The 17,734-nt window shown below is 40.9% G+C and overlaps 1 protein-coding gene across 1 annotated transcript; it reads left to right on the forward strand.

Annotated features, from left to right (window-relative positions):
- Positions 1-775: 775 nt before the first annotated feature.
- Positions 776-16,027, forward strand: LOC306765662 (trypsin I-P1-like; the record flags this gene model as incomplete). The annotated part of the gene is made up of 6 exons (XM_079253146.1): positions 776-842; positions 5,373-5,393; positions 7,939-8,113; positions 8,188-8,456; positions 9,186-9,325; positions 15,728-16,027. 6 exons carry the CDS (start codon positions 776-778, stop codon positions 16,025-16,027), a joined length of 972 nt encoding a protein of 323 aa, XP_079109272.1.
- Between the last annotated feature and the right edge of the window lie 1,707 nt (positions 16,028-17,734).

Here is a 17,734-nt window from a genome sequence, read left to right on the forward strand (position 1 = left end):
GATTTTGAATTGTGAGTCAACAGAAATCGTGCTTTTGCAGGACATGAACTGCAGCTTGGGAAGCTTGGGAAGTCAGAACCTCGGGTTCGATTCCCTTCTTCCTGTTCTCATACAAGGCCTTTAGCCATATGCTGATGACCACGGTGAGATGGGAGTTATGATATGTTACGATAACATGTTTCCTCATTGCTTTCCTCATCACTGATGAAGTTTGCTTTGCTCCTTTTAAATATGTGAGGTCATTTTCATCAGGATCTCCTCACCCTTTTCACCTGACTCATTAATTTCAGCTCTATTCAAACTAAATCTATTTAAAAACAATAATAAAATACAAATACCTTTAATGTCTTAAATGGGAAAACTTCCTGATCAGATAAGATGCCAGTTCTGCTCTTTGTCAGAGGATATCATCTTCAAAACATGGGACAGATAGATGAAAAAAGAATGAAGCTCTGTGAGACACACAGATGCAGGTGAAATGTTTGTTTTTTAGCTTCATCTACACACCAGCGACACAAGTCTTCATCAGGACACGGTTCCTTGTTGACTGAGGATACGAGTTTTTCATATCCAGCCATGACAGACGATAGACTCTAATAACTAAGTTAGGTTAACTTATCCATTAATCACACACACTTCCTGGGTAAATTGTGCACAAGATTAACAGCGGTGGTTTCAGAGGTGTGGCTTCATGACTAGCTGAGAGTCAGGCAGGTTAGTGCAGACTCTCAGACCAAACAGTAGCAGCTGGATTCCCTCACAAGCTCCAGACAAAATGGATCACATCATGAGCCTCACACTGCTGCTTTACGGAGTCCTGCTGGTGGCTTTCACGGCTCCAGGTGAGTCCCAACCAGTTCTTTATTCCACTTACTGAATAAACTTCCATACAAATTATGTGTTCTTGTTGCTGTAGGAGTGTGTGTGATCACACTCAGGCTTCTCTTTCAAACCCAAACAGACTCAAATTTTTTGTTTGAGCTGAATGTGATTTAGTTTCCTCACGTAAAACCTCATCGTTGTTGACTTTAAAGAGGATAATAGATGTTTGTATTTAACAAGATGCAGAAACTTCAGCAGCTTAGATAAGAAAAGCAGTTTGATGTAAAGAACCGACCTTATACTTTACATACTGAACACAACATGTAAAGTACAGGCGAGCCGAGGCGCCGTATAACGTACGGAGTGCGTTCTCATCAGCATATGGTTTAACTTGACTTTAAACTGGGAAGATTTTAGAGATGTTTGCGGCGTTTCCATGACATTTTATTATTAGTTATAAAGACTTTTTATGCTCATTTACGTTTCAGGGGCCAGTTGGACTGTGGCCATGTGGTGGGCCTGGTTTTGGCCCCTGAGCCATATGTTTACTACACTCGCTTCATAAAACAGTTTAAAATCTCATTTGCATTTAGAAAATATGGACGAATCTAGAACTTGATGCAGCCTGGAAGATTTTTTTTTTTTGGAAAGTAAAAAGACACGTCAGTTTTTACCAAAGGCAGGTAAAACGCCCACAAGACATGCCCACCATCTTTGTGTCCATCTGAGATGGACAGATCTGGTCTGTCTGGTGTCCAGATAACTCAGAGCTTTTCTGCTGAGTCATATCTGTCTCCCTCGTTGTGGAAACCAGTTTCAGGTTCTGGTCCTGGGGCCGCATGCCTGTATAGATCATGGTTTAATGACCGACATATAATGGTTTCTGTCCTTGGACTTTTCTCTCCAGACAAACAAAGTTCTTCTCAATTTGCCATGAAGACTTTTTTAACTAACTGATTTGGAGAGAAAAAGTTATCAATGATCCATCATTGCTTTGACAGACTAAGAATTTAAGGAATGCCTCTTTTATACCCAGTCGTGACACCCTGACCTCTCAGCGGTTCATTCTTTCTCCACATTTTTAACAACTTTTTCTGAGTGTTGCTGCTGCAAAATTAAAACTTTATTTTGGATTCTCTAAAAAAAAAAAAACTGCAGCTTCCATGTAGGAATTCTTTGCATGAAGACTGAGATTAAATCTTTGCCAACCCTTCAGAGGCTTTAGATCAGGGATCCCCAATCCTGGTCCTGGAGGGCCGGTGTCCTGCAGGTTTTATAGTCTCCCAGCTGCAACACACCCGATTTAAATCAATGTGTATTTAGCAGACATGATCAGAGCTTGTTTGGGTCTCAGACTTAGTCTTTTCCAGCAGGGTCACTTGGAAAACCGGCAGGACGCTAGCTCTCGTAGACCAGGGTTGGTGATCCTGATGTATATGAATGTAGAAAAAAAAAAACGAACTAAATCCTGGAAATGTTTTGTTCGGAGGAAGTTTCATCCTCCTCTGGTTGGACAGATCTGCCTCTCTGTTTACAAGCTGAAGTTCTTTAAAACAAAACATTTACATGATGTAATTCTAACAGTACAGAATATTTATAAAGATGAACTGGTTCGAGGTTTTTTTTCTACCTGCACCAACAGACCTAAAAGAGGAGGAAGACGTTCTTTCTCCAGTGAAAATGTCCTTTTCCAACAGGAATGTTGTTGTCTGCTCTAAATCTTTTCAGTCTGTTTCTGCTTTATGCATGAAAATCTGAGTCCCGTGTCTCAACAAGAAACGTGGCAATCCTGTCCGACTCGTTTCCCTGACTGAGCTGATTACACGTTCCTCATCAGCCGATACTAAACAGGCACAGTTAGTCAACCACACTGCCAGCATCTCCAGGAAGTGATGTGTTGTACTTCATGCTGTTTTCTCACCATGTTTTCACTGCTTGAGCTTTTTTAGAGCTTAGTTTTCTTCTTCTCTGGTGATGTGACACCTCCAGCTGTTGGTCATGTCCCAACCTGTTCTTATTGTGAAACATGTTTCCACAGAAATAAGTATGAACATCACCAGACTACAAACGAAAACAAAACTATTTGCCATCATGAGCACAACATTTTACAAGACTGAGGATTAAACGCCAAACACTGTTCAATGAAAACACCTGCAAATCACAGTTGTTGTTTATTGAAAATAACAAACACTGCCTTTGTTTTGCAAAAGCATGTCATGGAAACGAAGCTTCTGTTAGATGTATTTGCATCTGCAGCACGTTTGTGGAAAAAATACCAAAAAATATCTTTTAAGACAGTAAAGTTGTTAAATTGTCGACACTTTCCTCGACCCAAACAAGGCGTTTCAGTGCCTGCTAACCGATCCTGATAACTCTGGTATTGATCTGATAACAAGAAAATCCAGAGCTAATATTGTTTATTCTGATACCCATACAGATACTTTTTGCAATATATTTTATAATTATTTATTGCTTTATCTTTAAATATTGATCATAATTATGATGATAATCACATTTTTTTCTAATTAAAGATACTCTGTTTTCTTTTTTATCACACAGTTGTTTGAGAAAATAAAGTCAGAAGCAAAACTGGCTATAAGTTGGTTCTAATCCATGTTTTTGGCGTTTTGCTCCCAAAGCTGCTAGAAAGACATTGATGTCATCGTGATGGTTTTCAGAATGATCGATGCTAGCCTTGGTATTGATAATAATGATGTTTGACTGGATTTTCCCAATAAAATGTGAATCAACATCCGCAGCTCCACGTTTAAAATGTTGGATAAAACTGAGTTCCTTCAGCAAAACCATAAAAACAAGAATTAAATACAAAACACTTCTTTCAACCGAGAACGAGGGAGTTTTGAGCTTATTATTGGATTAAATAAACAATAAAAACCTGATAGACAAAACTACAAAAACCACTAAAAATCTGGGTTTTACTGAGATATCAATTAAACTTTATTTATAAAACACTTTTCAGCAACACAAAGTGCTTTAAATAATAAAAACACATTATGCACGTTTAAATATATACTTTACACACCAAAGTATATAATGCCGTGATTTAAAAGCACACACCGCATAATAATCTCTTTCACACACATTAAAAATAGAAAAATAAGGAAATCTGTAGCACAAAGTTTAATCTCGGCTGAACAACTGGGTGTCACGACTGGGTATAAAAAACACATTCATTAAATTCTTAAGCGTTTCCCTAATTATGGCTCATGAATCATATTTCCCCAAAGAGAATTATCAGTAATCTCAGTTTAATAAATTAAACTTTTAATATGTTGATTGATCAGTTTTTACTTCACAGAGAGATCTCAACAGGAATTTAACTTGTGAAACGATGACTTGGATAAAAAAAAAAAGGCTGATTAAAACATTTTAAAGACAGTTTTTTCTGTATGAATGTGGAAACTAGAAGGAAATGTAATAACTGGGACATGAATCATTCACCCTAACTTTTATCTATAAATACCATAAAAATGTTCATTTGTGATGCGCAAAATGTAGGCTGGATTCATAAACGTCAGATTTCTAGAAAGAGGTGCAAAAAGAAATGAAAAGTACTGATCCAAGCGTGTTCACATGGGAGATGACCTCCTCCATGTGAGCTCGTCACATCTCGTTCAGTTTCTGTCAGATCCCTCGATAAGATGGAAACCAATAACACAGATAGGAAAGGTCTAAACACGTCTTTTTAACCCTTTAATGTTGGCAGACAGACAGTAAAACAGATAACAGTTAATAGTTTAGTAACAACTCAGGCAGTTTATTTCCTCACATGTCTAATCAGATTCATTAAAGGCAGAAAACTCAGCTGTTAAAGGGTCACACTGTCTGGACACCATACAGTTGTTATACACACCTGACTGAACGGTGAAACGGAGAGGGAGCAACTGGTTTATATTTCAGAGTTTGATTTTTAAAAAAAAAAAAAAAAAAAAAACAGGTGTCAAAAATATTTTAAGAAATGATAAAATAAATAAAAAGTAAAAAAAAAACTAAATTAATTAAAGAATAAAATGAATAAATTAAATAAAAATAACAGAGGAAAAAATAAGGAAAAATGAAATAAAAAGATGAATTTAAAGAAAATATAAAGTTACAATTCAATATAAGAAAATAAAATTAAAATAAAACATTCATTATAAATTAAATATAAAAAAAGAATAAAATGAAAAAGATAAGCTGAAATATAAGATAAAAAGTGAAAACTGGTTGAAACTGGGTGAAAGGTAAAGATCCCTGTTCTACACACTGCTGTCAACACGTTTTCCTCCATTAAAGCATCGGTATATGTCAATAATGTAGAAATAAAAATAGGTAAACGTGTCATCAGGTAAAACGTCACCTCATTTCACATTCCTGCTGTTATAATGTCATCGCAAGTGTTTTTTCTTGGGTTTGGCATGACGGCATTCCTCCCCTGCTGCCTCGCCCTGAGACGTGACGCACTGGAAAGTCCGACTTGGAAGGAGAAACCAGTCGGATCGGTTCTGACATGCAGATGAAAATGTTTCTGTTTGTTTTTTCTCCCACAGGAAGTTACGCACAGCTGGATGGTGAGTTTCTGCTCTTTCTTTTGTAAAATCATTTCAGTCTTAACAAAACACAACTCATCCACTCAATTTTGTGACAAAACCACAAAACAAATCTGTTCAACTTTATTTATTTCCTGAACAGAGTTTCGATCCATCTCTCTGAAAAAAGGAACATTTGAATATTTAAATCCACATTGTTTTCTCTGAGTTTCTGTCTCACTCATCCTGTTTTTCATCCACTTGTTGACCCATACGTCTCATCTTCTCACATGTTGTTCCTTGTCTTTAGCTTATTTCGTCATAGGTGATGTTTTGCGGGTCGTTGCTTTGGCTTCTTGTCTAACTGGCATCATGTGACCCCAGATCTGCTACTTAACGCTGTTTCGGACTTTAATCTGCCTCCGTCGGGGTTTCTCTCTCTTTCATTCACCTCAGGACTCTTTTTCTTCTCTGTGTGACTCAATTTATAACTAAATAAATCCTCATTAATCTTTGATGTTGCTCCTGTAGATTATCTTCTTCATCCTCTTCATCACTAGGAGAGCTTGGCGGCATGCACGGTGACGTGCACGGTGACGTGCAAGGTGGTGTGGTGGTTAGCAGCGAAGTTTTAACGAAGCAGCGATGCCGTAACCAAGCAGCGATGCTGTAACGAAGCAGCGATGCTTTAACGAAGCAACGATGCTGTAACCAAGCAGCGATGCTGTAACCAAGCAGCGATGCTGTAACCAAGCAGCGATGCTTTAACGAAGCAGCGATGCTGTAACCAAGCAGCGACGCTGTAACCAAGCAGCGACGCTGTAACCAAGCAGCGACGCTGTAACGAAGCAGCGACGCCGTAACGAAGCAGCGATGCCGTAACGAAGCAGCGACGCTGTAATGAAGCAGCGATGCTGTAACCAAGCAGCGATGCTGTAACCAAGCAGCGATGCTGTAACCAAGCAGCGATGCTGTAAAGAAGCAGCGATGCTGTAACAAAGCAGCGATGCCGTAACAAAGCAGCGATGCCGTAACGAAGCAGCGACGCTGTAACCAAGCAGCGATGCTTTAACGAAGCAGCGATGCTGTAACCAAGCAGCGATGCTGTAACCAAGCAGCGATGCTGTAACCAAGCAGCGATGCTGTAACCAAGCAGCGATGCTGTAACCAAGCAGCGATGCTGTAACCAAGCAGCGATGCTTTAACGAAGCAGCGATGCTGTAACCAAGCAGCGATGCTGTAACGAAGCAGCGATGCTGTAACGAAGCAGCGACGCTGTAACGAAGCAGCGATGCTTTAACGAAGCAGCGATGCCGTAACAAAGCAGCGATGCTGTAACCAAGCAGCGATGCTTTAACGAAGCAGCGATGCTGTAACCAAGCAGCGATGCTGTAACCAAGCAGCGATGCTGTAACCAAGCAGCGATGCTTTAACGAAGCAGCGATGCTGTAACCAAGCAGCGATGCTGTAACCAAGCAGCGATGCTGTAAAGAAGCAGCGATGCCGTAACAAAGCAGCGATGCTGTAACGAAGCAGCGATGCTGTAACGAAGCAGCGATGCCGTAACGAAGCAGCGATGCTGTAACCAAGCAGCGATGCTGTAACGAAGCAGCGATGCTGTAACGAAGCAGCGATGCCGTAACGAAGCAGCGATGCTGTAACCAAGCAGCGATGCTGTAAAGAAGCAGCGATGCTGTAACAAAGCAGCGATGCCGTAACGAAGCAGCGATGCTGTAACCAAGCAGCGATGCTGTAAAGAAGCAGCGATGCTGTAACCAAGCAGCGATGCTGTAAAGAAGCAGCGATGCCGTAACAAAGCAGCGATGCCGTAACAAAGCAGCGATGCCGTAACGAAGCAGGGATGCCGTAACGAAGCAGCGATGCCGTAACGAAGCAGCGATGCCGTAACGAAGCAGGGATGCCGTAACGAAGCAGGGATGCCGTAACAAAGCAGCGATGCCGTAACGAAGCAGCGATGCCGTAACGAAGCAGGGATGCCGTAACGAAGCAGCGATGCCGTAACGAAGCAGCGATGCCGTAACGAAGCAGCGATGCCGTAACGAAGCAGGGATGCCGTAACGAAGCAGGGATGCCGTAACGAAGCAGCGATGCCGTAACGAAGCAGGGATGCCGTAACGAAGCAGGGATGCCGTAACGAAGCAGCGATGCCGTAACGAAGCAGGGATGCCGTAACGAAGCAGCGATGCCGTAACGAAGCAGGGATGCCGTAACGAAGCAGCGATGCCGTAACGAAGCAGGGATGCCGTAACGAAGCAGGGATGCTGTAACGAAGCAGCGATGCCGTAACGAAGCAGCGATGCCATAACGAAGCAGCGATGCCGTAAGGAAGCAGGGATGCTTTAACAAAATAGCGATGCCGTAACGAAGCACTTCCCTTCTGCAGCAGCAGCAGCGTCCAAGTCCGCTCAACGTTCACCAATCATAAAAGACTTTATTCCACCTGTCTGAGCGTACGTCACATCACCCCGTCTTTCTGCTGCTTTTAATAAACCAAACCACCTGAGCAGAAACCCGCCTAACATCCAAATGAGGCCGTCCCTGCTCATCTGGATGTGTTTGCCTGCAGTTTGCGGAACGGCTCCTCTCAACACAAAGAGCACGACAAAGATTGTGGGTGGTCAGAACGCTGTGCCGGGGGCGTGGCCGTGGCAGGCCAGTCTGCACCGCAGAGGCTCCCATTTCTGTGGAGGATCTCTGATCAACAACCAGTGGATCCTGACCGCCGCTCACTGCTTTTCTAGGTGAGTTCTGTCACTTCACCGCCTCCGGTCACGCCTTTAATGCAGATGTTAACCAGATGTTTGGTTTCTCTCAGCACCAGCACCTCAGGTCTGGTCGTCTACCTCGGACGTCAATCCCAGTTTGGCTCAAATCCGAATGAGGTGTCCCTGTCAGTGTCGCAGATCATCAATCACCCCAGCTACGACTCAGAGACCAACGACAACGACGTCAGCCTGCTGCAGCTGTCCTCAGCCGTGACCTTCAGCAACTACATCCGACCCGTGTGTCTGGCAGCTGCAGGCAGCAGCTTCCCGGATGGACAGACCAGCTGGGTCACCGGATGGGGGGCCATCAGATCCGATGGTACGAATGTCACACATCCTGTTGCCATAGCAACAAAGATGTTGATTGGTTGATGATTGTGGTGCATTTATGGTGTTTTAACATTTTCTTCATGCACTGGCATCTGCCATGTCTCTACTGTTTACATGTTGTCTAGTTGTCTTCGTGTTGTTTTTGTTTTGTGTTGTTTTCATGTTGTTTGTGATGTTTTTGTGTAGTTTAGTTAATTCATGCTGTGTTTGTGATGTTTTTGTGTAGTTTAGTTAATTCATGCTGTGTTCGTGATGTTTTTGTGTTGTTTTCGTGTAGTTTAGTTTTTTTCAGGTGTGTTTGTGATGTTTTTGTGTAGTTTTCATGCTGTGTTTGTGATGTTTTTGTTTTGTGTTGTGTTGTTGTTTCGTGTTGTTTACATGCTGTGTTTGTGATGTTTTTGTGTTGTTTTGTCTAGTTTTGTTGCTTTTATACTGTGTTTGTGATGTTTTTGTGTAGTTTTCATGCTGTGTTTGTGATGTTTTTGTTGTGTTGTTGTTTCGTGTTGTTTTCATGCTGTGTTTGTGATGTTTTTGTGTTGTTTTGTCTAGTTTTGTTGCTTTTATACTGTGTTTGTGATGTTTTTGTGTAGTTTTCATGCTGTGTTTGTGACGTCTTTGTGGTTTTTTCAGGCTGTTTCTTCCCTGATGTCAGTTTAATGTGATCACATTCTGCAGTTCTCTGTTCTCAGACTTCTTTCATGTCTCTTTGTTCCCCCAGTGTCGCTGCCTTTCCCTCAGACGCTGCAGGAGGTGAGCGTTCCCGTCATTTCCAACACTCAGTGCAACGCTGCTTATAATCCAATCACCAGCAACATGATTTGTGCTGGTTTGACTGAAGGAGGAAAGGACTCCTGTCAGGTGAGTCCTGTTGGATCTACTGTTGGGGAAAATTGTTATGAGTTTGGTTTGAATTAAGTATTAGACATATATGCATTGATTTGCTGTGATCCTGCTGTGTTTTGTGTCTATGCACAAAGCTTTCTTTAAGTCATATGATCCTTGTCTGGAATGTGCAGACAAAGTCTGAGACAGGAAGAGTTTCCTGCAGGGCATCTGTTTTTGTCAACTGCTTGGTTGACCAGTTGTCTAAAGGTTAGAGGTTAAAGGTAATAAAGTAATATAGTGAGTGATTGATGCTTAGTGAGTTCAGTTTAGTCTTAAATAAGAGATAATGATTGTTTCATATGGTGTGCTCAGCAACTAGGAGGAGTTAAGCATGGTTTATAATCGGGTGTTACTTCAGCATCTGGAGAGAGAGTTCTCTCTCCAAGCTCCAGCGTGTGCTTGTATTAGTTTATAATAAAATGTTCATTGTAAGAAGACAGTTGACTCATAAATGTATTACAACTTCTCAAGACCAGAGTATTTTCCACCACAGTTTTTGGGGGCTCGTCTCGGGATCCTGCGTCAGTCCGCCCAGGTTGGGGATAGACGGGTTGGCCACCTGAATCCACAGATTCATCCTAAGAACCTCAATTAGAGTATTTCAGAGGACAGGACGTCTTTCTCCCACCCGTGGTCGACTACGCCAGGACTCCTTCTGAACCAGTGTGAAAAGACAATGGTGAGAAGTGTTATTCTAAATTTATATTAATTTTCAGACTCAAACTGGAGTCAAACATTACTAGAAATTTATCACAAATTAATAATCAATATTTTAATTAATAATCACAATATTTTTCTGTTTTGTGGTCAATTGTCTTCATTATTCTCATTGTGACAGGGATTCTCCTCCTCACCTCCTCATCGAAAGAATAACTCAAGGGATAAGAGAATAACTTAAGACGAGATCAGGTTGACGTCATAAATAAAATCCTGTGAGTTTAAGTTAAGTTTAGGTTAAAGTTTAAGTTAAAAATCGTGAGTAACAAGACCAAGTCGTAAGTGCTGTGAGCTAGACGTAGCAAGACCAGACCAGTAAATCTTGTGAGTTACAAGACCGAGACCAGTAAATTAGTCAGTAAGTCCTGTGAGCTCGAGAAGCAAGACCAGGCCAACCTTGAGTTAGAAAACTGAGAGGAAAGCCATCTTGAGTGAGGAGGAACAGAGAAGAGACTGTGTGGGCTGGTTTCTGGAGACATTGAGAATTTTGCCTGATAATTCTACAAAGGTGTGGGATTGACCCTCTGTGTACATCCGCTGCAAACAGAACTAGTTCCTTTGCAGTAGGAGGTTGATGTACAGCACCATTAAGAAGTTGAAATCTCTGTCTTCATGTGAGGGGAAACTGGGGTGGTTGTGTAAAATTTCCTGTGTTAAACTTGATTGGACTGATTGTGTGGAGAATTAAAACCACGTCTTGTGAAGCCACACCGGACTCTCGCAGGAGAGCCTAGAAGCTTGTGTGGGGGTAGACAAACGTGGGGGCACGACCCATTCACATGCATTCATCCAACTGTTGAAGTGAATTGTTTGTGTAAAATCTAATTTACTGCAGTAAGAAAAAAAAAAAAGAAAAAAAACAAACAACAAAAAATGTATGAGAGAAGGAAGTGAGGAAAAGAGTGTGTTCATTAAATGCCTTCTGCTCACTGAAGGAGATGATGTCATAGCATGTTAGGCAGAAACAAACATATAAATCCTGTGTAAAATAGCTGCTTGTGCTTTTCTTCCTAAAGCTTTTATAAGAGCATAAAAGCCACTCCCTGTATGAATGTGGAACCTTTTCCTAAGGAAAAGCAATTCTTTATTATCACCTGAGAACATTTTAAAGAGCAACAACATATTAAGAATGAAAAATCAGAAATGTGAGAGATGTGATTTATAGTATTAGGAACTTACTATGTTAAATTACTATACATTGTGTGGGCAATAAGCTTAGGTTTCTGTCTGTTCCCTTTCAGACATTCATAAGGTGATTTTTATTCCTTTACTACTGCAATTATTAATTTATGCCTAGCATGTCTAAATAAATCTAGATAAACTGGAAATAAATAATGCAGCTGAAGGATGCTGAAACTAAGCATAATGTTAGGAAAAAGAGAAAATTCTTGACCTTAAAATAGGAATGGTGAACCAACGTGCTAGAGTAAATTTCCCTTGCAATAAGTTCACTTTAGCTAAATGTGAGCTAACGACAAGAAGAGAAGTTCTCAGAACAAGTGTATCTTCTTAGCAAGATCATGTTCAGCTTTCCCAGGAGAGAACTGAGTTATGAACCCACTGATAATATAGTCTCACACACACAATTACAATGTAATGTTCAAGTTACATGATGTTCACAGCACAGAACATGGTCCACATAATATGTTTGCCACAGGATTCAGAAGAAAACTATTATAATTATGAGGCTATGATCTTTATTTTCCCCTTACTGGAGAAGAAAATACACCACATGACCAAATGGTTCAGTCTCAAAAGCTCGTCTGCTGTATGGTGTTGGACGCATTGCAGCTTTCCTTTCTGAACCCTTGTCAGCATGCAGCTTGGTCCACAGGGACCTCAAATGTCTATCTTGCCTGAGGGGATTCAGAGGAGGGGCTGGGGGAGAGTGAGTTCTTGATCCGGGTCACCGTAGAGTTCTGGGTGTCACGCGTGGTCAGTCAGGAGACTGGAGCAGAAACGGTCCCTACAACCTAAAGCATCATTCCACCTCCCTTCTGTGTCAGCTCTGAGTCCTGGAGCAGAACCTGATATGCAGATGTGGCTGCATGGACCCGGCCGCTGCTGAGGGCCCGGAGATCCCAGAACCAGAGGGTCTGGCAGAGCCCTGTTGGTTGTGACTGTGAACAGTGTGGATATGGCTCCTATGGTGGACATGTGAGCTGGATTTTCACCTTTGACCTCTGGAGGTGATGGATCCTCCTTGTCCTCAGACTGTGTTTCAGTTGTGGAATTTTCTGGAAGTAAAAGACTAACGAATGTGGCCGGCAGGCAGCACAAATCCCACCCCGACTACAGAATCAGATGATGTTTTCTGGAATAAGCTGCACCCTGATTCTGTCAGAAAGACTGTTCGGTTCACTCAGTTCTCTGTGGAAAACCTGGATCTCCTTCCTTGAACTTTTGCCTACTTTCTGATCCTTTACATGTTACTCTTAATTAATTACACATATGAATCTGATTTATCTACCAGGAAGCTTTGATGAACATGTGTCGGGCACTTCCTGGCATGAATTTCTGATTGTATGCTGATTGGAGGAGAGCATGGTGGCTGTGGCGCGTCTGACTCCTGAGCAGATCGAGTGATACGAGCTGAATGATTATCCACAAGGCCAGGCCAAGGAATGAGGCCTACAACCAAACATTTACTCACTGTTTCTGCTTAGCTTTATACCACATTTATGAGCATGTATAAAATTTTGCACTCCTGCAGACTTCTGCAAGTGAACAATGACACAGACATCTCTGCTCTGCTGCAGGGAAGCTGAACAGTTCATACAGACTAGTCAACTTCTGGCACGCTGTGCCTTATAAAAAACAAAAAAAAGGTGTCAAATTCTGCCGCCTTTTCAAAAAAAAAAAAAAAAAAAAAAAAGTGATGAATACTAAGTTTTTAATGTTTGAGACAGAATAGATGTCAAAAGAGAAAAAATAAGCCGCTATATGACATTAAATAAGAAGGTAGTTTTGTAATTTCCCGACTTCAGTGAATGCAACACAAGTACAACAATCTCCGTGTTTTATTTGCTGACAGCTGGTGTTTTATCCCTAATCTGAATTCATTATTTTGAATTAAAGCAGATATGCTCAGTGGTTAAAATACACATCAGATGATTTTTGTTTAAAGAGTAGAACCAACTCTTGCGATGGCTGCCAGTAAACAGACCAGTCTCTTAGTTAACACGCTTAATATGTAAACAAACAAGTCATTTAAGCCCTGTATGTCCTCAAAATTAACATGAATATGAGGCAGATTATTTGAACAGTATTGATACTTCCAAAGTTAAGCTAACTATGCTAAACCGTTAGCCTTGGCCTTTTCTGTTACACACGTTTGCATTAAAATCATTAAGGAAGAAGTGCTGCTGTGAGTGTGTGCACGTACATGCGTGTGTCGTGTTGTTGTGGATGTGGACAGTTTTGCCATCAGTATTAGAAGTTTGTTTCTAAATGCTGCTTAAGTTCAAATGTAGATAGAAAACAAACAGCTTTATTATGACCTGAAGGTCTCTGGCTGTTCAGTACCTGAAGTCCAGCTGTTAAAGATGGGTTTACATCTTGTTGCTTTATGCTTATGCTTATGTTTACAATATATTTGGAATAGAAAGCCAGTCTTATTATGATCTCAGTTTTGTGTGTGTTGCTCCTGAATGGGTCTGTTGGAGTCTGAGAGACATGAGACTAAACTAGACTACATTACTGATTAAATCAACAGTTCTGAATGAGCTTTATTTAATATATGCAGAGATTCTTCAGTGTGGTTCTGCTTCTGTCATTTAGCAGACATGACATAAACAACACGAGCAGTAAATCAGAAAGGAGATTCCAGCATGGATAAGTGTTGGTCAGACTGCTGGGAGTCCAGTTTGACACATGTTCTGCTATGCAGTACTAGAGGATTTTTCTGGTTGTTGGTTAAGATGAGACTACCTGATAGGAACTTTGCAATAATTAATTAAATGAATTTGGTTACTTTGAATGATTACCTACCAGATAACTGAGTGGCCCTAACTGTTGCTTTGTATTGTTCATGTTTTACTCTTTGACTGTTTAGCTGAAACTGACTATCCTCTGCACCCCCCAGGCCTGGCCCCTGACCGACCTCTAGTTGACCCTGACTTGATTTTCCTTTTGATGCTGTTTGCTCTGACTGTGACACGGTGGAGGCTGCAGCTCTCCCGTCTCAGTTCTCGTTACTTGAGCTTACTCTTTAGCTGAAAACAAGTCCATGCTTTGGCGCTCTCTTATGAATGACTTTCTGGATGCCATTTTCCTGAATGTTTTCCTCCCACAGGTTGCAGACAGGGAAATTTCCTTCTGGCTCTCTTTTCAGGTCTTCCTTGGACCAAAAGTACTTTTTCTGGTTCTGATGTATATGCGCATGCGTAACATGGAAACATGGGCTTTTTTGTGATTCTTTTTGCAGGACCCTCACCCAAGTGGGCATGGTTCCTTCCAAGACTGCCTGTTCAGACACAGCTCTGTGTGAAAGTAATGTTTTAACATATTGTCCTAACCTCATAAGAACCCTTTTCAGGCATTTGCACACAGGTGAAAGCTGCCCTTCATGAATCAGCATCTACGCAGCTCTATTCACTTCAGCCTCGAGATTTTGTCCTGATAAGAAGCTTTAAACATCAGCGCTGGAACCAACATCGATGGTTTAGGCCATTTCAGGTTTTCCTGACGACCCAGACAGCGGTAAAGGTCGCAGAGTGAGCTGCTTGGCACTACAGATTGCTTGAACCTCCTGAAGCTCTTCAGTCTGAAATTACAGAAGAATAACGCACCACCCAACAAAGGGCAGAATAATCCCTGTGGTTGCGTGGGTAAGTGAGATAGTCTACTCTCACACCTGAAGACCAGCCTTCGCTCTCAAGCAAGATCAGTGTGAAGCTGAAGTGAATGGCTCCTCACTATTGTAATTTCTGAAAGATTCTTTTAAAACCCGACAGGCATGAGGCTCCTGATGTTTTGAGAATGTTGTCTTCTGTATGTACTTTTGCGTTCTGATAACAATTTCTCTTCTTATTGTTGGTCCTGTAGGACCAAGAGGAGGGAGAGTGTTGGGGAAAATTGTTATGAGTTTGGTTTGAATTAAGTATTAGACATATATGCATTGATTTGCTGTGATCCTGCTGTGTTTTGTGTCTATGCACAAAGCTTTCTTTAAGTCATATGATCCTTGTCTGGAATGTGCAGACAAAGTCTGAGACAGGAAGAGTTTCCTGCAGGGCATCTGTTTTTGTCAACTGCTTGGTTGACCAGTTGTCTAAAGGTTAGAGGTTAAAGGTAATAAAGTAATATAGTGAGTGATTGATGCTTAGTGAGTTCAGTTTAGTCTTAAATAAGAGATAATGATTGTTTCATATGGTGTGCTCAGCAACTAGGAGGAGTTAAGCATGGTTTATAATCGGGTGTTACTTCAGCATCTGGAGAGAGAGTTCTCTCTCCAAGCTCCAGCGTGTGCTTGTATTAGTTTATAATAAAATGTTCATTGTAAGAAGACAGTTGACTCATAAATGTATTACAACTTCTCAAGACCAGAGTATTTTCCACCACACTACCTCCGTGTCTTCAGAGTCCAAAGCTGTGTTTGTGTTCCTGGGTTCTTCCTCCACCGCCGACCTGACTGGTTTCCATGTCTGCTGTGTGCAGGGAGACTCCGGTGGCCCGTTGGTGAGTCAAATTGACACCAGATGGGTCCAGTCTGGAGTGGTGAGTTTTGGAAACGGCTGCGCTCTGGCCAACTTCCCAGGAGTCTACGCCCGGGTGTCCCAGTACCAGTCCTGGATCAGCAGCCAGATAAGAAGCAACCTGCCCGGATTCATCAACTTTGGGACTTCCTCCAGTTCAGGAGGTTCAGGAAGCACAGGAGGAGGCCAGACCGTCTCCCTGTCCGTCCCTCTGCTGCTGTCCATCGCGCCCGTCCTCTTCTCGCTCTTCGTCCTCTCCTGATGACAAGAATGGGTTCACCAGATAGGAAAATAAACAGCTTTTAGTTAAAATCTTTCTGTCATACGGTTATTGAAATAGATAAAACTTAATATTCCTCAATTCTCTCATCAATTAACTGATTGAATTTCTGGTTCTACTGAAAATAATAACTAATAATGATCAATAAATGATATATTTAACAGAACTGTCGCTTTCAAGCTTGATCAGGAAATAAAAAAGAAAAACACAATTAAATATTAATAAATGCACCAAGATTATTATTGATAAAAAAAAAAACTATTAATTTCTGCAACAACACGTGATGTTTTGTCATCCAATTTTCTTTTTAACCCTTAATTATAATTCTACCATATCAGAAAATGTTATTATGAACATTAACAGACTAGAATTAAAACAAATTCTATTAAAACAAATTCAATTAAAACAAATTCAATTAAAACAAATTAGACAAAATTTTAAAATATAATTTCAAATTTATTAGATTTTAAGTAATTTATTATCCTCGGTTTAGATTTAAATAAATGTGAAAAAACACTGAATTTCTCCAAATTTAACTAGTTTTTTCAGGATGAAAACATTTTCTTCATTTAGATTTTATTAAATAATTGAGAATAATTTGGCTCGTTAATGTTTAAATGTTTTTGCACAACTGTTTGTCAATGGTCACACAATATAAAGAAATATAATAACATGCTGATATAAGGAATGTACAGGTGTTTTTATCACAGATTTTTACACAGAAATGTTGTAGTGGGAAAAGTTTAGAATAAATAAAAGGGATTATTGTCATTGTGTGGATATCTGGCCTGAAGCCAATCAAACAAGAAGTTTTTGTTCATTTTTTTGTTTTTTAAAACTTTATTTTGGTGAAAAACCTGGAGGAGAGCTCTGTTCTGCACTAACGACAGAAATAATAACATTTGCACTGATGCTGAGTTTTACAAACTTGTAAACTTGAATGTGTGAAGCAGCAGAGTTTAACTTTAGTGGACCTTATTACCTCTTTAATCTGATTTTGTGCTCAAACTTTTACCTTAAGCACCTGTATGTCGTTCACGTGAACGTCTGGAACTGTGATTTACTGTTTAAACATGAAGAATCTGATTTTATTTACGTTTTCTCTGCAGTCTAACAAGCTTTGTTCCCGTTTGTGTGTCTTGATGTTTGTTTGTGTGATGGCTAACCAGTAAACAGTGATGTGGGAAATGTTTTCTGGCCTGTTTATAATATAAAGTAAAATAAATTTTTGTACTACTCAGAGCAGCGATGGTGTCGTGGAAAGTGCTCTTCTTCCTCACTAAGAAACGACTGGGAGGAAAATCAGGAACATGGAAGATGAAGGAACATTTTCCGCCATTTGTCTCGTGTTCAGTGCAGAAATACAGACTGACCAGCATCCGCTCAGATTCTTCCACATGTTCCTCATTCTGCCACAAGGTGGCAGCAAAACGCTCAACATGGACGAGACGGAAGTGGGACGCTGGTTCGATTCCCGCAAAACATGCAGGAGATGTTCCAGTTGATCTCTGATCCTTCAGACGGACCGGGATCCAGAACCATCATCATCGTCAGCTGAAAAAAAACACATGCACAGGCGTTTCCATGGAAACAGTCACATTCACTGCAGACTTTACTGGGCAACATGGAAGCTCAATGTCAGACTGGTCCAGATCTGAGTTCTGATATGGTACTGGGACCGGTTCTGGA

This window comes from Telmatherina bonti (assembly GCF_933228915.1).
Source record: "Telmatherina bonti genome assembly, chromosome: 14".
In the NCBI taxonomy this organism is placed as follows: Eukaryota; Metazoa; Chordata; class Actinopteri; order Atheriniformes; family Telmatherinidae; genus Telmatherina; species Telmatherina bonti.